The sequence below is a fragment of the Littorina saxatilis genome, linkage group LG2 (genome assembly GCF_037325665.1).
Source record: "Littorina saxatilis isolate snail1 linkage group LG2, US_GU_Lsax_2.0, whole genome shotgun sequence".
NCBI lineage: Eukaryota > Metazoa > Mollusca > Gastropoda > Littorinimorpha > Littorinidae > Littorina > Littorina saxatilis.
Genome location: NC_090246.1, coordinates 67,767,810 through 67,788,480, shown reverse-complemented (window position 1 = coordinate 67,788,480; position 20,671 = coordinate 67,767,810). Strand labels below are relative to the sequence as shown.

Below are 20,671 nucleotides of genomic sequence, written 5' to 3'. Positions count from 1 at the left end.
TTGATGCAACAACGTTCTACAATTAACTATAGTACCCAATATTGACGGACTGTGTGATGATATCTTCTGCTATGGTCTGTTGAGACAGTGATATCAAAATCGAGACCGGAGGTCGAGATTTTGATATCACTGTCGAAACAGACCAATAGCAGAAGATATCATTACACAGTCAGTCAATGTTAGATATATTGCTAATTCTTTGGACATTTTGTATTTACTGTAAAGAAATTACAAAAGTATTTGTCTCAGTTTTTGGCTGTTCCATATCCCTCCCTCTCATTATTATTTCTTTTTGTTCACTCTTTTCTTGTACTTTTCAGTATTTCAAAATGTCTTTTCTTTCAAAAAGTCTTTAGTCCCTTGCTCAACTAAATTCTTGGATCATTACATTTTCATATATATTTGTTTGTTTTTAAATTTAGGTGTTTTTGTTTTTGAAGTGGGGAAGCAATAAAGAGGTCGTCGATATCAAAACTGATATCGACGGAAATGTCGTCGATATCACTTTTGCACTGAGCTCAGTTTTGCCCAATTGACCAATGGAAATCCACGTAACATATGAAATAGCAATATTAATTTTAAAGAGATTGTAGACACTGAATTTAATTCAGTCACTACAGATGAGTGTCCATGCAAATACATTGCTGACTATATGAGTTACATTAATCATCATGCTTATAGGATATATTCCAGAAAGCCATGACTGATGTGCGTGCTTAAAGGCACACTCCGTCTCGTGAAACAGTTCACCTCACTGTCTCAGATCTGGTCAAGGTTTTACATGAGATAAGACCATCCCTCCACTTTGTCACATACCAAAAATAACAGTGGTATTTTTATTCACGAACTAATGGTTATCAATGTATCATTAAATATCAACTCGCCAAGCAACTAGTATGTTGATTTTTGGTATGTGAGCAAGTGGAGGGATGGTCTTATCCAACATTAAATCTTGGACAGATCTGTGGCTTCCGTGAATGCGTACATGAGAAGGAATGTGCCTTTTTGAAGTGACTTATCATGCTCATGGAGAAACCAACCCAAACAAAACATTTAGAGTATGTTTTGGGTACAGGGATGTTCAAGCTAAGGTGTAAAACGACAGTAAGTATTTTTTTTTTAAATATAACAGCCTGACATGCAGCCATACCTCGGCAATCAAACATGTACAATTTCTACTTCAGAATTTAGAGTAAAAATTGAGATTTTGGCGAAAAGTGTGTACTAACCCGTTCATGTCTCTTCCTCGTCAATCGGTGCCAAATATCACAGTCAGCTGACTTTCGGACAGGTATTTGCGCAGAGACCTTACCGCAGGGGTGGCAAGGTAACAGTTACTGAGGTGAGAAGTAGTTCGCTACGACGGAGACCGATGACCATGTGTGACTTTCTCGTTGACCCTGCAAGCCCGATTTTACTCCTATTTACATTTAGTCAAGTTTTGACTAAATGTTTTAACATAGAGGGGGAATCGAAACGAGGGTCGTGGTGTATGTGTGTGTGTGTGTGTGTGTGTGTGTGTGTGTGTGTGTGTGTGTGTGTGTGTGTGTGTGTGTGTGTGTCTGTCTGTCTGTGCGTGTGTGTGTGTGTAGAGCGATTCAGACCAAACTACTGGACCGATCTTTATGAAATTTGACATGAGAGTTCCTGGGTATGATATCCCCAGACTTTTTTTCATTTTTTTGATAAATGTCTTTGACCCTGCAAGCCCGATTTTACTCCTATTTACATTTAGTCAAGTTTTGACTAAATGTTTTAACATAGAGGGGGAATCGAAACGAGGGTCGTGGTGTATGTGTGTGTGTGTGTGTGTGTGTGTGTGTGTGTGTGTGTTGGTGTGTGTGTGTGTGTGTGTGTGTGTCTGTCTGTGCGTGTGTGTGTGTGTAGAGCGATTCAGACCAAACTACTGGACCGATCTTTATGAAATTTGACATGAGAGTTCCTGGGTATGATATCCCCAGACGTTTTTTTTCTCATTTTTTCGATAAATGTCTTTGATGACGTCATATCCGCCTTTTTGTAAAAGTTGAGGCGGCACTGTCACACCCTCAATTTTCAATCAAATTGATTGAAATTTTGGTCAACCAATCTTCGACGAAGGCCGGACTTCGGTATTGCTAACAAAATTAATTAATGACTTTGGCCATTAAACATCTGAAAATTGTAATTAAAATAATTTTCTTATAAAACGATCTAAAATTACTTTTATTTTATTCTTCATCATGTTCTGATTCAAAAAACATATAAATATGTTATATTTGGATTAAAAACAAGCTCTGAAATTTAAAAATATAAAAATTATTATCAAAATTAAATTTCCGAAATCGATTTAAAAACAATTTCATCTTAATTATTCCTTGTCGGTTCCTGATTCCAAAAACATATAGATATGATATGTTTGGATTAAAAACACGCTCAGAAAGTTAAAACGAAGAGAGGTACAGATAAGCGTGCTATGCAGCACAGCGAAACCCCTACCGCGCTGAACAGGCTCGTCAGTTTCACTCCGTTATGCACAAGCGGCGGACTACGGTCCAGGGGCGGATCAGTTGCTTTATAAGGGGGGGGGGGGGGGGGCACTTTGAATCGAAAGTGAATGTGATGGGCGCAAAGCGCCCGAATTTGCTAGGGGGATCCGGGGGCATGCCCCCCCCCGGAAATTTTTTTGGCCCAAAGAAGCAAAATGGTGCCATCTGGTGCCATTTGAACTTAGAAATGGTCATAGAATCAGCATAGAAAAATCTTTTTTTCTTCTTCTTTTTTTTTCTTTTTTTTTGGGGGGGGGGGCACGTGCCCCCTGTGCCCCCCCCCCCCCCCCCCCTCGTCCGCCCCTGCGGTCATTGTGAAAAAATGCAGTGCGTTCAGTTTCATTCTGTGAGTTCCACAGCTTGACTAAATGTAGTAATTTGGCCTTACGCGATTTGTTTTCTCTTCTTCTTCCTTTTTACATTGATGACTTGTCATAAAGTCATTTACGTTTCAAAGTTTAGGTTGGCAATGCTGATACCTGTACATGATGTTTTAACACACGTCAACATATTGTTCACACTCCTCACGCTAGCACACACATCATGTAGCCCACACCTGGAGTTGTTGTTCGTGCCGCTGAATTTTATTTCAGCGACTTTTGCATACCATATATTTGTATGCATCCACGTTATATGTTCTTTTTTTCCAAATTTGTTTCAAAACTTTTCCGCAACTTGTGGCGGAGACCGACACCAAATTTTTACTTCCATATAACCAATCTCCACAATGTGGCGGTAAAATCGCCAGTGAATCTACAACATTTCAGCAGAAACAAAGAAAACAGGCCTAGATTCATCATGCAAATTTGTGCTTAGCCAACCCGACTTCAAAAAGTAAATCCAAGTGGCAGGTGGGGATGGTGGTGGTTCGATGAAAACTTGTCAGTGTTGTAGCGTCCCTTTTGAGAAGTGGCCTTGACCCTTGATAGCGAATCTATCATGACAAGAAAGGTGGACTAGGCCAGTGGACTCAAAATAAAGTGGGATCGGCCTTGGGACCTGTAACTAAACTCCTCAACTTAAATTTCATTTAGTCAAGTTTTGACTAAATGTTTTAACATAGAGGGGGGAATCGAGACGAGGGTTGTGGTGTATGTGTGTCTGTGTGTGCGTGTGTGTGTGTAGAGCGATTCAGAGTAAACTACTGGACCGATCTTTATGAAATTTGACATGAGAGTTCCTGGGTATGATATCCCCGGATATTTTTTTTCTTTTTTTCGATAAATACCTTTGATGACGTCATATCCGGCTTTTTGTAAAAGTTGAGGCGGCACTGTCACACCCTCATTGTTCAATCAAATTGATTGAAATTTTGGCCAACCAATCTTCGACGAAGGCCGGACTTCGGTATTGCATTTCAGCTTGGTGGCTTAAAAATTAATTAATGACTTTGGTCATTAAAAATCTGCAAATTGTAATTACATTTTTTTTATAAAACGATCCAAATTTACGTTTATCTTATTCTTCATCATGTTCTGATTCCAAAAACATATAAATATGTTATATTTGGATTAAAAACAAGCTCTGAAAATTAAAAATATAAAAATTATGATCAAAATCAAATGTCCGAAATCGATTTAAAAACAATTTCATCTTATTCCTTGTCGGTTCCTGATTCCAAAAACATATAGATATGAAAACACGCTCAGAAAGTTAAAACGAAGAGAGGTACAGACAAGCGTGCTATGCAGCACAGCGAAACCACTACCGCGCTAAACAGTCTCGTCAGTTTCACTGCGTTCTGCACGAGCGGCGGACTACGGTCATTGTGAAAAAATGCAGTGCGTTCACTTTCATTCTGTGAGTTCCACAGCTTGACTAAATGTAGTAATTTCGCCTTACGCGACTTTTTTAAATTTTTCTTCTTTTTTTCTCTTTTTACATTTAGTCAAGTTTTGACTAAATGTTTTAACATAGAGGGGGAATCGAGACGAGGGTCGTGGTGTATGTGTGTGTGTGTCTCTCTCTCTCTCTCTCTCTCTCTCTCTCTCTCTCTCTCTCTCTCTCTCTCTCTCTCTCTCTCTCTCTCTCTCTCTCTCTCTCTCTCTCTCTCTGTCTGTCTGTCTGTCTGTCTGTGCGTGTGTGTGTGTAGAGCGATTCAGAGTAAACTACTGAACCGATCTTTATGAAATTTGACATGAGAGTTCATGGGTATGATATCCCCAGACATTTTTTCATTTTTTGGATACACGTCTTTGATGACGTCATATCCGGCTTTTTGTAAAAGTTGAGGCAGCACTGTCACACCTTCATTTTTCAATCAAATTGATTGAAATGTTGGCCAAGCAATCTTCGACGAAGGCCGGACTTCAGTATTGCATTTCAGCATGAAGGCTTAAACATTAATTAATGACTTTGGTCATTAAAAATCTGAAAATTGTAATTAAAATTATTTTTTTATAAAACGATCTAAAATTTCTTTTGTTTTATTCTTCATCATGTTCTGATTCCAAAAACATATAAATATGTTATATTCGGATTAAAGGCAAGCTCTGAAAATTAAAAATATAAAAATTATGATTAAAATTAAATTTCCAAAATCGTTTTAAAAACAATTTCATCTTGTTCCTTGTCGGTTCCTGATTCCAAAAACATATAGATATGGTATGTTTGGATTAAAAACACGCTCAGAAAGTTAAAACGAAGAGAGGGACAGTAAAGCGTGCTATGCAGCACAGCGCAACCGCTACTGCGCTAAACAGGCTCGTCGCTTTCACTGCTTTTTGCACTAGTGGCGGACTACAGTCATTGTGAAAAAATGCAGTGCGTTCAGTTCCATTCTGTGAGTTCCACAGCTTGACTAAATGTAGTAATTTCGCCTTACGCGACTTGTTTTTATTCAAGTGATCAGAGTCACTTATTCATCCGATCGTGAGCTTTTCGAAATAATTGTGTATCGAGTATAAAACGAATTTTCTCATGTTTATATGCCCACTCAGATTCGACACGCCCCCTCATTCTTTTCTTTCAGTTAAAAACTCATCTCTTCAGTCATCACTGCAACTAGGAAAACAATTCTTCTCCCTTACATTGTGTAGTATTGTAAATAGCCTGGCATATTTTAAGAGGTTTCATTTTGATATTTTGCTCTAGTAAGCGTTTGTATGTGCCCGCACGTGCCTGTGTGTGTGTATGTGTGTGTGTGGGGGGGGTGTGTGTATGTGTGTGCGTGCGTGTGTGCGTGCGTACATGTGTGCGTGGGTGGGTGTGCGTGGGTGTGTGTGCGATGGTCTCCCATCATCATGTGTAGCGTTGATCTTTGATTGTAACGATCGATTTATTTGAATTGTGTATTGTGTACGTGATTGTGTTTCCATTTATTTAAAGGTTTTGTTTTGTTTTTTAAATGTGTATTGTTGCTGATATTAAGATTATTATATTTAACATTGATTGTTAGGAGCTTATGTGTATTGTTGCTGTTATTAAGATTATTATATTTAAGATTGATTGTAAGGCGCTTAGAAATATTTTAGGGTTTGCGCCCTATAAATACCATATTCATTATCATCATTATTATTATTATTATTATTAAGAAAGAGAAATGCCTCCGATTGACCCCAACAATTTATTCGCTAATATTTTGCAAGAGCCTTCAAACCAGCGAAAGAGAAAGAAAAAAACAATTTACCGTTAGAAGTAGATGATGAAATCAGACGTCAATATCAATGGAGGTGAAATCCAGGTAAACGTTCCATCTGAGGTCCTGAAGTTCACCCGTGTAACCTAACGACCATACATCTGACTATGGATTAGGATATCCTGCAAGTTTAAACATCAAAGTATTTTCTAGGCTACACACACAAGTCAACTTTTGAGATACCTCTCATGATCCCATGTCCAAGTCTGTACGTAATGTCATGCACACAAGGTAAAACTTCTGAGATACCTTTTCAATATGTGAGGCTACACACACATAACTTGGCTTTGGGGATACCTTTAACAATCCCAGTCAGTCAGGCTACATGTATACTTAAATCAAGACTTCTGAGAAGCTTCTCATGACACCAGAATGTGCGTCGTTTTGCAATGCCCTGCAATACCTGTTCGATAACGAAAGCACTTTTACGTCTACTCAGTTATGCTTACCTTAAAACGTCTAACGATTACAGCAATTACTATCTATCACAATATCATCGCTACAAAAGTGAGGATCTGTTTTATACTACTTTTAAGTCGAACTTTCACAGTGTTGACTATCCATTACAATACCCTGCACTGAATTTCAAGTTTATTCTAAAATGTAGATGGTATACTAAAGCTAGACTTATGAAACGTCTAACCATCACTCTATTTACTATCTATTACCATATCCTGCAGTGAATTTTAAAACGCAGGATTATCCATCGCATAATGCTTAAGGCCTGAATGTCAACTTTATCTATGCTAGCATCTCGTTTTGTATTACGAACACATCCAAGTAAGCCTGGTCACCTGTAGAGTTTGAACGCCGGCGGCCTGCTGAGTGAAGTTTACAACGCCCACTGACTAACTGACTTTTTCAGACCTGGGAGCTGTTGTATGTGTGTTACAAGAAAATTTGTAGAAGTCTTTCGATCGCCGTAATAACTTAAAATTATGACAATATTTAACCTCCACTTAATTTTGAAAGTTATATTTTGGAAGTACGACTATTAAGTCTATATAGAGAAGTGTCAGGAACATGGTACATGTGCTATAATTTTGTAACAGTCTTTTGCGTTTAATTTCAAAGACGAAAATCGCCAGCCAAATACACAAGATCAAAGCTGTCGTGGGCTTTACAGATACATCCACGCAAGCTGTTCATTTTGCATTGATAACGCATCCATAGTAAGCCTTGTCTTGTTACAAGTTACGTGAATACGCAATTCCAAGAGGAGTTCCCTACGCTCACCACATTGCCTATTTGCTACAGTTTGTTTTTGTTCCTGATGAAGCTTACATAAGCGTAAATTCGTACCGTCTTGTGCTGTTCTTGTATCGGCGAGTACATAATTATAACTTTTGTTTTTTTAACTTTGTTCATCTCACCACAGTCACTTCGTTGTTTAGATTACAGTTTCAGTGGAAAGTCAAAAGGCCACGGCATATACTTTTTATAAAAACAATTAGAAAGTCAAAAGATCATTATATAAACTGTCTGAAAAATCAATGTCCTGTACAAAACTTCAATGAAAGAAAGTGTTATTTTATACTCTAAAACGCGAGACTTTTGAGAAGTGTACAAAGCACGGTATTGACTACCCATAAAGATACTGTGCACTAAGTTTTAAAACGCGAGACTTTTGAGAAGTGTACAAAGCACGGTATTGACTACCCATAAAGATACTGTGCACTAAGTTTTAAAACGCGAGACTTTTGAGAAGTGTACAAAGCACGGTATTGACTACCCATAAAGATACTGTGCACTAAGTTTTAAAACGCGAGACTTTTGAGAAGTGTACAAAGCACGGTATTGACTACCCATAAAGATACTGTGCACTAAATTTTAAAACGCGACGCCAGTCTTACGTCTTTTACATCGTGAAGCTATAAACATAGGAGGCATGTGACGATCAAGATGCTGACTTTCAGTTAGGATACCCTGCACTAATTTTAGACATATGAAATAGAAGCAGTGCAGATGTTAAGGAACTTGCTATCCAGTGCAGCTGCGCAAGCAGCTCATTTCTTTTATCTAAACGACAAGTACCCGTCAACTTGGTTACATTCTTAAAGATATGTTGGCATACTCAAACTAGACCGAAATGTCATCAACACCCACAAGTTTACACTTTTATTACTTATGCGGTATAAATGTAGTTTGTAGAAACATTCTGGTTTGTACATCGGCTGTTTGGTTCAGAAATGATGGTCAACTTTTCTTGGTGCTCAAACTGTGCAATAAATCGCTCATCAAAAACCCAAACAGAAAAAAATATTTTCACATACTTCAGTAACAAAAACCAACACAACGAAAATCAAAAAATAAACTTTGACCAACAGTACAGCGCTGTTACTTAACGGCACTAAACTGACATTACTTCGGAAGTGTTCTACTTTTAACAGAGAAATTCAATCAGAGCTAGCCTTGACGTGTTCGATTTTAAAACCTGAGATCTTTTGTGATTTCTTGCATATTCGGGGACATTCACAATGCAGCGCTCGTATCTTTTACTCCGGTTGTGTTTTGTTGATAAAGCTTTATTCCGGGATGAGTACAACGTATAGTTCGGGATAACTATATACTGGCCAAATGTCCGCTGATTCATACATAACTTGATTTGAAACATAGGGGTGTGTACCGTTGTAAATCTCCTGCTTCCCAAGGCAGACCCGATTTTTCTAATGAACTTAGCACATTTCTAATGACTCAATCAAATCGTTGATAATTGATGATGGCTTAACATAATTCAACTTATTGACCTTTTGACTTTTGATTGACGATTTGTTAGCTGGATTTTGTGTCATTATTTAAAAGATTTGTTTTCTTCTGTTTTTCTTTCTGTTTTTCTTTCTTTCTTTTCTTCTTTACTTTACTTTTTAATCTATTCCTTGCGGGGTTGTTCCTTCTTTTTTTCCCTTTAACTTACACACTTGCTGGCACTGGTTTTTGTTGGCCTCTCAAAATAAAGAAACACCAGTCCTCTGTTTTCATATGCAGAGTACTCGTCAACAAAACTTCTTGGTACTCGTCGTGTGGGGTTTCTCAACTTAAACCTGGCCTTTCTGACTCAACCAGTAGGCAGCAGGGTGGCGAGGCATGAACCTACCTAGCTCTTTCTCGGGTTTCTTACCTTCCATTCTCCAACAGTGCTATATCCTCCCGCTCGGCAGCTGTGCGTGGGTACCAATGACGCCTTATTCCTGTCGCTCTTTACATTTGTACGACCTGAAGTTACCTGACACCACCAAAACAATCCTAAAGGTACTCTGAATCTCTCCACAACGCTTTTCCTTGGGATGACAAAACCGCTAGGGAAATCCTTATTATCTATTCCGGAGCGCTTGGGATCAGCACAGAAGAGGGCAATGAATCAGGAAGACGGCGCTGAGACAGGAACAGCTACAGACAGCTTTGAGCAAGAAGAGTAGTGGCAAGCTTCTCACTATATGAGGAAACACACAGAATGAACAAACGGAAAAGGTAGGAAAACACAGAATGAACTGTCGGCGCGAACCTTGGCTTGTTCAGCGGAGGGGCAAGACAGGTAGATGAAAGTTGACGATAGGGGGGGGGGGGGGGAGGGAGGACGTGGAGAAACGTTCAGGGGAGCAGCGACGCATCGTTAGCACCTGACGGGCGCCCCCCTCTCCGTCCTAAGTTGGCGGGCGCGGGCAAACGACACACACCGACGTGACAACGGGAGGGAGGGGACAGATGCAACCCCCAGCTCCCCCCGCTCAAAAGGGACACAGTCCCAACTGATCTCCCCACAAAGTAGAGCTAAGCTCTTCCACCTCTCTATCAGTTCCGCCATCGAACAAGCTCGCAAATGTTTCCTTTCTCCTTCTCCTTCTGCTTCTTGTTTTTCTTCTGCTTGTTCGTCTTTTTCTTTTCATTTGTTTGGTCCAAAAAGGTCTGAAGGTAACATTTCCCCGTGGAGGAGACAGTCTTCTGCCTCCTAACTTTGACACACGACTGCTAAATCCACAGAGCTGCTATAATGTCGACAGTCTCATCCCTCCCTTCCGGTCCCCCTTACTGTCACTATCTCTCTGTTTCTGTCCTTGTCTATGTCTGTCACCCGCTCCCCCCCCCCCCCTCCCCCCGTCTCCGTCTCTCTGTTTCTCTGCTTTTCTGTCTCTCTCGGGTCTCTCTCAATCTCTCTCTCCGTCTGTCTGTCTGTCTGTCTGTCTCTCTCTCTCTCTCTCTCTCTCTCTCTCTGTCACACCCTCTCTCTCTTTCTCTCTCACCTCCTCCCCGCTTTCTCTCTCGTCCCCTCTCTCTCTCGCACACACAACAAAAATAAAGAATGCATTTGAATTTTTTCTTGGCTGTTCATATATCTGTGCAACGGTTTTTTCCAACTCAAGTTCAACAAAGAACCTGTTCAGGCTGTTGTTTGTCGCATTGGTGGCTAAATGGTTTTCCCCCGTAATAAAACTAAATGCAAAGTCGAACACTTTTGTTGTTGTTACTTTCACTGTGACATTTGTGGTTGAAGAATGGGTGGGTGGGTGGGAGAGTGGTGGTGGTCATCGTGGTTTGTTGTTGTTGTTGCTGGTGGTGCTGATGCTGCTGTTCAGTGTTACCGTTAGCAATGCCGTCGTTGGTTTGCTGGATTCTGTCTTGTATCAAGGGGCAGGTGAAAAGGTTAAAGAATATCCCTTAGTAAATCAAAGTAGAATCAAAGAAAATACACCGAAAGTAACAAAAGAGAAAGGAGGTGGAAAAATCACCATTGAGTGTTCCAGCTAAAATTAAAGCAACAAAAACAAAATAGAAAAGAAAAGCAACACACACACACACACACACACACACACACACACACACACACACACACATACAAACACATACACACACACACAAACACAAACACATAAACACACACACACACACACACACACACACACACACACAAGCTTGCCATTGAGTCATCCAGTCAACTTCTTCCATTGAAATTCTTCCCTTGCGCGCAAAGGCGAGTGGGTGACATGAGGCGGAGCCCAACGAAGAGATTTCCACGACACAGTGTTACAGATTTCTACAGGATTTTGTCCCCAAGCTCGGATCACAGCGAAGACAAAACGAACCGATGATGTGAACAACCCTAAGCGGTTTTAGTTCAAACTGTCCAAGTGCTTTTTTTGAACGGAGAAATTGGGTGAGATGAGGGAACAAGGGGTTGTTGGTGTGTGTGTGTGTGTGTGTGTGTGTGTGTGTAACGTGTGTGTTTGTGTATGTTCGTGCGTGCGTGCGTGCGTGCGTGCGGTGCGTGTGTGTGTGTGTGTGTGTGTGTACGGGTTGGTTGTGAAAGGGGCGCTGATAAACGGAAAACGGAAAAAATAAATCTGTTTTTAACACAACTTCCATATAGACATACACAAGCAACAGTTGTCGGAAATGTGCAATTTCAGTTTGCACACCCTCGAAATGGGCACGTCTTCCTCTCAGGCCGGTGCGTTCAAGAGGAGTAATTCGGTATAGTTCGGACGTCTAATTTAGGCAGTTACTTCCCTTGGTAAATACCTCGTTTTACTTTGCGCTTTTTAATAATATCAATCTTCCACAACGATTTTGCATTGATAAGACATTTATCATTATGAGCAGATGACTACTTCTACGGTTCCTACTTTTGTAAATACTTATACCTTAAAGTCTTCAGTACTTGTCATGGAAACAACAAATACTTTGCCAACTGTAGTATATATTCAAAAGTTGTAACACTTTGCTTCATCGAGATTTTAAAGGATTTTGAAAACTCAAAGTGTGTATTCTTCGGTCAGAATTCAATCTCAATAATAAAGCAGTAGGTCAAAATGATCATTGTGTTTTGTTGGAAATCTGAATAATTGGGAGTGATTCAAAAATATGTCTGTTTTCAGGGCCGGACCCAGGGGGGGGGGGGTCCAGGGGTTCCGGAACCCCACCCCTGGAAAAAGCATGTACCTTGCTTTGACTTTTACTGGTTTTAGCACCAAAACAATGCTGCTCTTAACCCTCAAAACAAGGCCCAGAATGCACCAGATTGCACAGATTTTAACCGTTTTTCAAAAATGTTTCGGGGGAGCATGCCCCCGGACCCCCCTAGTTCGCGCGCCTGCTTTGCAGGCGCGCGCTTGTGGCTTCGCCACTTCGCTGATTTGCCCCCCCAAAAAAGGAGGAACCCCCCCCCCTTACAACTCATTTGGTCCGGCCCTGGTTTTAACGAGTAACACAAAGAGGACATTGAGATGAGGCAGGTCTACACCAGAAAGAACGTTAACTTTCGACAAGTTTCAAAAATTTTTTCTAAAAGTCATGGTACACCCCTTTCAATTTCTGCATTTGAAACTATTGTTTCTATCAACATCAAACAATGTTTTCTACTCATGTCCTTAACGTTCACTGAACAATATCGCTTGCATCAATGTGTCATGGTCCAAAACACACACACACACACACACACACACACACACACACACACACACACACACACACACACACACACACACACACACACACACACACACACACATAAAGTGAGAGAGATAGGAGTGGGACAAAACCTCTTTGGGATCGTACGTGGTGTTTCATTTCTTATTTATTTTTCTGAACATGCTAAGTTAGTGTAATATTTTCAACTTCCACAAGATGAACAGTCAAATACAAATTAGCTTCAGAATGATGTGAACAACTTGCTCATAGGAAATGACAGTAGCAGTTGATGAAAAAGAAATTACATCATACACATAAAAGATGCACAAATTTAAATAACTTGAAGGGTTTCCATTATTGTCAACCTCCGGACACAACTAACCATGAACAAGTTTCTATCAAAGAGCCCCCTCATAATTGCCTACACAGATATGTACGTTTCAAGAATTGTTTTGAGAGCAAAAAGTTTGACATTTGAAACTAAAGCAAGAACACAAAGCAAAACAAGAAATGCTTAGCTCTGCACCACATCGTTCAAAGCTAGTGAGAGACGTCCCCAAAACGATGATCTGGCGGCCTCTTTGCCTGCCCACTCAATGTAAGTCGTGGTGCGCAGGATTGCCAACATGGCGCTCGACATGTCACGTGATTCGGTCTCCTCTAGCGCCACGAGCACCATGACGTCATCACGGTCCATGACGCAGCTCTGGCAGTACTTGAGCTCGAACTGACACCACTGGCTGCGGGCGAAGTGCGGGGAGAAGACGAGCACAACCCTGTCACTCTCATCCACGCAGTCCGCGATGTTGTCCACGATGTGTTTCCCGGGCACGAAGTCGCGCTGGTGCACGCACACTCTCAGCCGCCACTCGTCCTCCAGCACGGGCAGCAGCTCGTTCTCAACCCACTTCATGTCCTCTTCCGCGTAAGCCAGGAACACGTCAAAACGAAAGCCACGTGACTGCCTCTCCAGTTGTCGTCTGCTTCTCTCGTGACGACCGCGACAGACGGCGTAAAGCCAGAGTCTCAGGTGCCAGCGATACCCGAAGATAACGGTCAGGAGGGAGAAGAGGAAGAGGTAGAGACAGACAAAGGCGATGACGAGGACTGCTGCGTTGTGGTCCATGAGGCACGACTGCACATAAGGGCACAAATAATGCTTTAAACTCAGTGTGCGCGTCCTTAGACGAGTGACAGAATTTGTTGACACTGTTTTCCTCTGGAGTAAACTGAAGGAGAATCAACCCCTTGGTCTTTTATTTTCAAGTCCAATGAGTGCTTTTCACATTGCAAAAAATGCGCAAATTCTTTAAATGAGGCTTAGTATCATTCAATATCAAAATGATATATTAAGCCTGTCTATAACTGGACGAAGTCGACTACGCGAAGTATACTTCTTTAGCATTGGGTTTTCGGTAAAAAAAAAATACTTCCCGAAGTCGACTTCGGGCTCAATGAAGGGCCTTCTTTAACAAGTCGATTGAAGCGATATCAAAACATAATTTATAGACAATCAGCCGGCCCGAAACTAAACGATCACCGACACCCCCAAAAACAACAAAAAACAAAAAACTATCAACACCAAGACGACATGTAGTAAAAAGGACTCCGCTAGCCAAAACCCTAAAGACTGAGACTGGTCCAGCTCGTCTCCACAAAGCACGCGAACGTAGTGCTTAAATAACCTATTTTCTTTAAACTGTGAGTACGTTTCTAGAGTAAAGATGGCATATATTTTTGGATTCACTTAATCAATAATGAAGAATAAGATGAAATTACTTTTGGATCGATTGCTAAAACTTTAATTTACATTAGAATTTTGATATTTTCAATGACCAAACTCTTTAACGCATTTTTACGCTTCCAAGCTGAAATGCATACCCATAGTCTGGGCTTTGTATGACCGTTTTTACCCCGACATTCAGGCAGCCATACGCCGCTTTCGGAGGAAGCATGTTGGGTGTTTTCGTGTTTCCATAACCCACCGAACTCTGCCATAGATTACAGGATCTTTTCTGTGCGCACTTGGCCTTGTGCTTGCGTGTACACACGAAGGGGGATAAGGCACTAGCAGGCCTGCACACCAGTTGACCTTGAACTGTGTTCATTTGACTTTCGATTTGGATTCTTCCATCCTCTTTTATTATCGACCTGTGCTAAAATAAGTTCTGTCAAAATGTACCTGTAACATTTACCCGCAGCCAGGAAAATAGCTGAACAAGACGGTCATAGTTTTGTGTTATCGTCATTATCATTAAAAGACGAAGGCGATTCAACATAATATATTCTAATTGTGGATAAGAATACCTGAGGATTTATGGAGAAGTCTGACACCGTCATGTTGTGTAGGTTGGCACATCTGTAGCCCACATTACGGAAGTCTTTAAATAGGTGAGGCTTGCTCTGCATCCATTGCTGGAACCATAGAATCTCGCAGGAACAGTCGAATGGGTTGCCACCTAAGCTTAGGCCTGTCAGCCTGAAACAGAACATGTTGATTCTTACAGGTATAATTCAGGAGTTTGGTCTGAAGCCTTCACGAATATCTTTCTTATGATCGATCATCACTGTGATAGCCGCATACAAGTGTTGCGTTCAAGATCAAGATTGGTACAAACGTTTATAAATGGTCCAGCTTCAAACCCTGTAATCTGCAGAAAATGTTTATTCATCGCTGATATGATGGTCAGAGATGCATGACACAAATCACACTACTTCATAAGTCTTCATTTTTTAATTCAACCCCCGCATTGGTGCCAGTATGATCATAAATACACGCAGACCAAAAAATAAACAAAGCCATACAATACAAGATGCTCCCCCGTCATTTTCCACGCCACTCTCCGTACCTGTGCTTGCTAAACAATTGGCTGTTTGAATGAATACACACGGTACATGACACCGAATATGTCATGTAATGTAAGTCTGACCTCGGCACTTCCTGTGTATGTTATGTTTTGCTGACACTGTTTAAAGGTACAGTAAGCCTCCCGTAAACCATCACAGATACTGTCAGGCTTTTACACACAGTACAAACACCCTTTCATTTAAACACTCACCGAACGGGAACATCCTAGGTGCCCTACGTAAAGAGCGAGCAATTTTTAAAGAATTAATTTTGCGGATTGTCTCTCAGACAATCGGACCGTGGTGCGTTTTGGCGCTAGACGTAACTTTTAAAATCTAAATAATAAATTGACAGCTTGTTACACAAACTTTCTTAAATCATAAAAGAATTCTTTTTTCATCAAGACAAGATCAGTACAATTCGAAGTTTTGAAAGTTTGAAAAAAGAAAAGCCCGGAAGCAGGGTCACGCAAGGTCGTGGTTCTCGTAGCAGACGACGTGGTCTAGACCGAACAGAGCCGTCTCAGTGCTAGTGGTCAGACCTTTAGCACACGTCCGGCCAGACGCCATTTTTCCTCTCTCGATTCGAACATTTTCGGATCGATTGTCCTTCACTAATACACTACAAAGCAGATACATGTATGAGTGTTGTAGTGGAAATAAATATGAGGTACTAGCTGTCTGCCCGACAACTTATATTGAAAGATATATGTGAAAGTGTGAGACCACAGCTGATCAAAAGTCCGTCTGCTAAAAACAGCTTCGATTCGAAAGTTTTCAGAGTCGATTATTCTTTTCTAAGATACCCAAAACAACGTTCAGGAAAGCGCTATTGCAGAAAACTGTTACATGCATCTTCCCGTTGGATAACTTGCTCAATAAGGCCTTCTATTAAAAGATATTTCAGAAATAGTGTGAGAGTGATGTTTGCCGGACGTTGTAGCCTCTCAGTGCGGACTCTTAAAGTCCGACCACTGTGACCGAAAACGAGGCAAAAATAAAAATTAGTCATTAACACTGTTAATGACTAATTTTCACGGGAAAATGGTAACCCTAGGTTTTGGCACTAGTAAGCCGTCATATCTAAGCCCATGAACGAAGAAGAAGAAGAAGAAGAAGTTTCCCTTCTGGCTCTTTCCTGTGAATTGTTTTCTCATGGTTTTCTCACAGATTACGTTTCTGACTGTAGCATTTACCACAATCAGAACACTGGAACTCCTGAACAGGCTTCTTTGCCTTTGGTGTGGAGAATAATATTGGCGCTGGTTCAGTTTTAACCTCTTCTGTTGCGCTGATGTCGAGGAAGCTGTCAGCGATCACACCCGAGATCTCCATTCCCCCGCTGTCAGCGGCGATCACACCCGAGATCTCCATTCCCCTGCTGAAATACACCAACTCCGAACCCGTGAAAAATAGACAGAGAGATAGAGAGAAAGTCGTGGGTACAACTGCCTGTAATTTTTCACAGATATATATGACTAAAGTTGTCAGAATTAAAGCGATGTGACTGGGGCGCGTAACAACAGTGAAACATATTTTTGCGGGGCCCGTAACCAGCTGATCCTGGGGACCGTAACACGGCACACAAACATTCTTCATTTTAACCCCCTTTTATTTTGATTAGAAACATAAAATTTACTCTGATAGATTGTTGTGATTTCTTCTTCTGTGTAAAAGCCTGACAGTATATGTGATGGTTTACGGGAGGCTTACTGTGCTTACAATCAAATCGTCTATCCCCTCATGATGGCAGTGGATAGTCAGCCTGCGCTGTGGTAAGATAAACGCGGCACAACCCTTCCCTGCCCTCAACTCCCTCCCTTCGTTCTCAAGCGTCCTCCCTCGCCAGTAAGTAATGTGCATTGGGAATTCCCCTGAAAGGGAGAACTCATTGTGTAGTTTTGGTGTCTGCAGATACCCATGCCTGCAGCTTGATCACTCACAATCGTTGTATCCTAAAGATGTCCTCGTCTCCTTTGTATAATTATACTGAGTGATCGTCCCTCCACTTCGACACATACCAAAAATCAACAACCTCAGTGCTTCATGTGCAGAGTGGAAAACATGTATTGATTAATTCTACGAAAAGCTACTTGTGTCCATAAAAAAATAATTCGTCAAAAATGTCCCACACTGCACAGGCTGAAAGAACCTATAGGCTGTTGAGTGTTGGTATGTGGTTAAGTGAAAGGTGGTCTTATCCCGTGGAAAAGCCTCACCAGATCTGAGATAGTGAGCCAAACTGCTTACACGGAAAGGCGCGTTCTTTTCACACGAAGGCTTTCGTGGTATACTGATCGTAATGTTAATGCACAGTTGTAACAGGAAAGTAGATCTACTCATTCAGCAGACACTCAGATTAGAGGGGTGCTATAATTATAACTAGGTCACTGTTGTGGTTTAAATGCTGTTTCATACAAAGACGGGGTTTCCCAGTCTCAAATGCCCCCAAATGGCTTTGCCGTGAGGGCCGCGTTCACTTAGATTTCTTTTACTTAGTGGTTTCTGGTTTGCGTGTGTTTTTTTTTGTTTGGTGTTGTGTGTGTCACTGTGTACGGGTGTGTGTCACAGTGTGTATGTGTGTGTATTTGTGCGTATGTATGTGTGTGTGTGTGTGTGTGTGTGTGTGCGTGTAGTGTGTACTGTGTATGTATATATGTGTGTGTGTGTGTGTGTGTGTGTGTGTGACAGTGTGTGTGTATGTGTGAGTGTTGTGTATGTGTGTGTGTGAGTGTCTGTGTGTGATGTGTGTATGTGTGTGTGTGTGACAGTGTGTGTGTGTGTGTGTGTGTGTGTGTCTGTGTGTGTGTGTGTGTGTGTGTGTGTGTGTGTGAGTCTGAACTCGGTAGTTCAATTCCTAACAATGACAAAGACGACAGTATGAACAGAAAACACTCACCTCTCTTGTGTATCGGCACTGAACGTGGTGCTGGAAACCTTGCTGATACGGTTTTTTCCTATACTTAACAAACGCAGGTTAGGCAGCTGATCGAACGCGCCATCGGGTAGGAACTGCAAGAAGTTGTTGTAGAAGTACAGATGAGTTAGGTTTGGCAGGTTGATGAACGTTTTGGAACTGATTCTTTGGATCTGAGCTTTACCCAGGTACAGAGTTTTCAGTCCACCAACAGGTCGGAGGAGGCGGTGAAACCTTTCCACAGATACTTCTCCGAAGTTGTTTTCATTCAGATAAAGGTCCGTCAGTCCCGTGCAGCCTGCCAAGAAGTCCCCGTCAACAACGTCAGAAGAGAAATCAATAAAATTGAAGCCTAGTCCCACGTAAACCATGCCGGAATTGTTGAATGCGTAAGCCTCTATCTTGTTAATCTTGCCTTCCATCTCGGTAACCTCCAGCATTTGGAGTGCAGGAAATCTGACGGCAGAGAACATGCTGCTGGTGAAGTATGCTATGCGATTGTACATCATGTTCAACACTCTCAATTTAGGGAGACAAACTGGATCTGGGATGCTCGAAATTACGTTGAAATCCAGGATCAGTTGAGTAAGGTTTGGAAACAGGGTGTCCTTAGTGCCATTTCTGCATGTGACAGGGAAATCGAACAGCCTGTTCTTGTGAAAGCTCAGATACTCCAGGAAAGGAAAGTAGGCTGTCTTCAGCTGGTACAGGTTGTTGTGCCACAGGTTGAAGCTGGTCAGTCTGCGAAGTGGCTGCAGGACACTCATATCCAGCTCCCCCATGTTGTTCCAGCTGAGATCCAAGTACTTCACGTTGACTGCCGTCATATTGTGGAAGTACTGGTCGGGGAAGACCCCTAGACCCCCGCATTTGATGTCCACCTTGTTCAATGTCGGGATCGCAAACACTGGCCTGAGTGTCTCGTAACTGAGTCTGTTACCTCCGATCAGTACCGACCTCAGCTTGTGAAGAGGACGAAAGACTCGAGGAGCGATGTAAGCCATGTCGTTGTTAAAGAGGTCCACCAGCCACACGTCACGGGAGACGTTCACGAAGAAGCGCTCGTCTGTCAGTCGCTGCAGGCCGTTGTTGGAGAAGTTCAACACCTGCACCCCGGTGAAGAGCTTAGGTATGTAGGTCAGGTTTCCGAAGTTGGACGAGCAGTCTTGGGTGGTGTTGCTGCATCGGCATTGCACGTGCCCACCCGTACTGAAGCACGGATGGGTGATCAAGTATGGTGACACTGGTGTGCTCCAACATGGAAATACGTCTGTGGTAGGGTTTTTCACCATGGACATAAGGCCCTGCTCGTTGTACGAAGTCATACCCAGATGATCATCCCTAGCAGTCTTGACGCTTTTACTGTAGACACTGACGTACAGCACGCTAAACAAGAAGATGACAGAGATCTCAAGAACAGACATTTTGGGCAAAAAAACTGTTCAATTCTAATCCACCTATTTTTCCTTGTTGTTGTTGTTGTTGTTGTTGTTGTTGTTCTTCTTCTTCTTCTTCTTCTTCTTCTTCTTCTTCTTCTTCTTCTTCTTTTTCTTCTTCTTCTTCTTCTTCTTCTTCTTCTTCTTCTTCTTCTTCTTCTTCTTTTTCTTCTTGCTCAACTTTATTGTGTAAGGTTACTGTTCTGGGGCTTCTGTCAACACACAACCGCTCTACGAGTCGAGCGCATGAGGAAAAACCCGAAGCTGTTCATTTTTGTTAAATCTCGATTTCCTTATTCCATCCTTGTATGAAATCGGTCGCCGACCTTGTAAGAATAAATTTAAAAAATGAAACAGCCTTGTATACTGACGCTTTACACAATAACTGCCAGACGGTCTGTCGCACTCTGAAGACAATAACACGCTAGTTCTAACGGCTACATCCCGTCTGTTTGCCTTTTATCACAACTGATCGCATTGCTTTTAACGGTCACTCAGAAATGCTTGGAGAAATGCTTTGTATTCTTAGCGGTGGGAGTGAGAAGAACACAGCTGCATATCAGAACCAACACTATCTACGTGGTGTCTCGAAGAGATGGACAAAGGCGGAAATGTAAACTTGAAACTCAGTCCACCCGGCAGTAAGTTACTGACACCGCATTACCACAGCATTTGATTCCTCCCTCGGTTGAATAATTATAGTTTCGCTTTTGCTCCTAAACCTAACAACCGAAAGTAGGTCCTTGTTTCGGTTTCGCTGTAGCAAATCGTGTTTTTATAAATACAGACTGGTTGAGAACAGAGAAATAACGATTTTTGCCTGAAGTATGTGTTTGAGCCAATGATTTCCACGGTTCGTTGAACAGCATCACGAGCCTCAACAGCCCGCTGTACAACGCCAGTA

The 20,671-nt window shown here is 41.7% G+C and overlaps 2 protein-coding genes across 3 annotated transcripts in view; both read right to left on the bottom strand.

Moving 5' to 3' along the window:
* LOC138959580 (chitinase-3-like protein 1) overlaps nt 1–9,665 on the bottom strand; it is a 28,030-nt gene extending 18,365 nt beyond the window's left edge. For both annotated transcript variants that reach the window (XM_070331123.1, XM_070331122.1), the window contains exons 1-2: nt 9,284–9,665; nt 6,157–6,251 (exon numbers count right to left, since the gene is read on the bottom strand). The gene's annotated coding sequence lies outside the window, so the exon portion shown is untranslated. The remainder of the gene's footprint in view (nt 1–6,156; nt 6,252–9,283) is intronic.
* A 3,043-nt stretch (nt 9,666–12,708) lies between these two features.
* On the bottom strand, nt 12,709–20,670 carry LOC138959579 (toll-like receptor 2 type-2). The gene is made up of 3 exons (XM_070331121.1): nt 18,314–20,670; nt 14,875–15,046; nt 12,709–13,702 (listed from the first exon to the last, which is right to left on the bottom strand). The coding sequence occupies exons 1-3, from the start codon at nt 19,753–19,755 to the stop codon at nt 13,082–13,084; spliced, it is 2,235 nt and encodes a 744-aa protein (XP_070187222.1). The 5' UTR covers nt 19,756–20,670; the 3' UTR covers nt 12,709–13,081.
* Between the last annotated feature and the right edge of the window lies 1 nt (nt 20,671).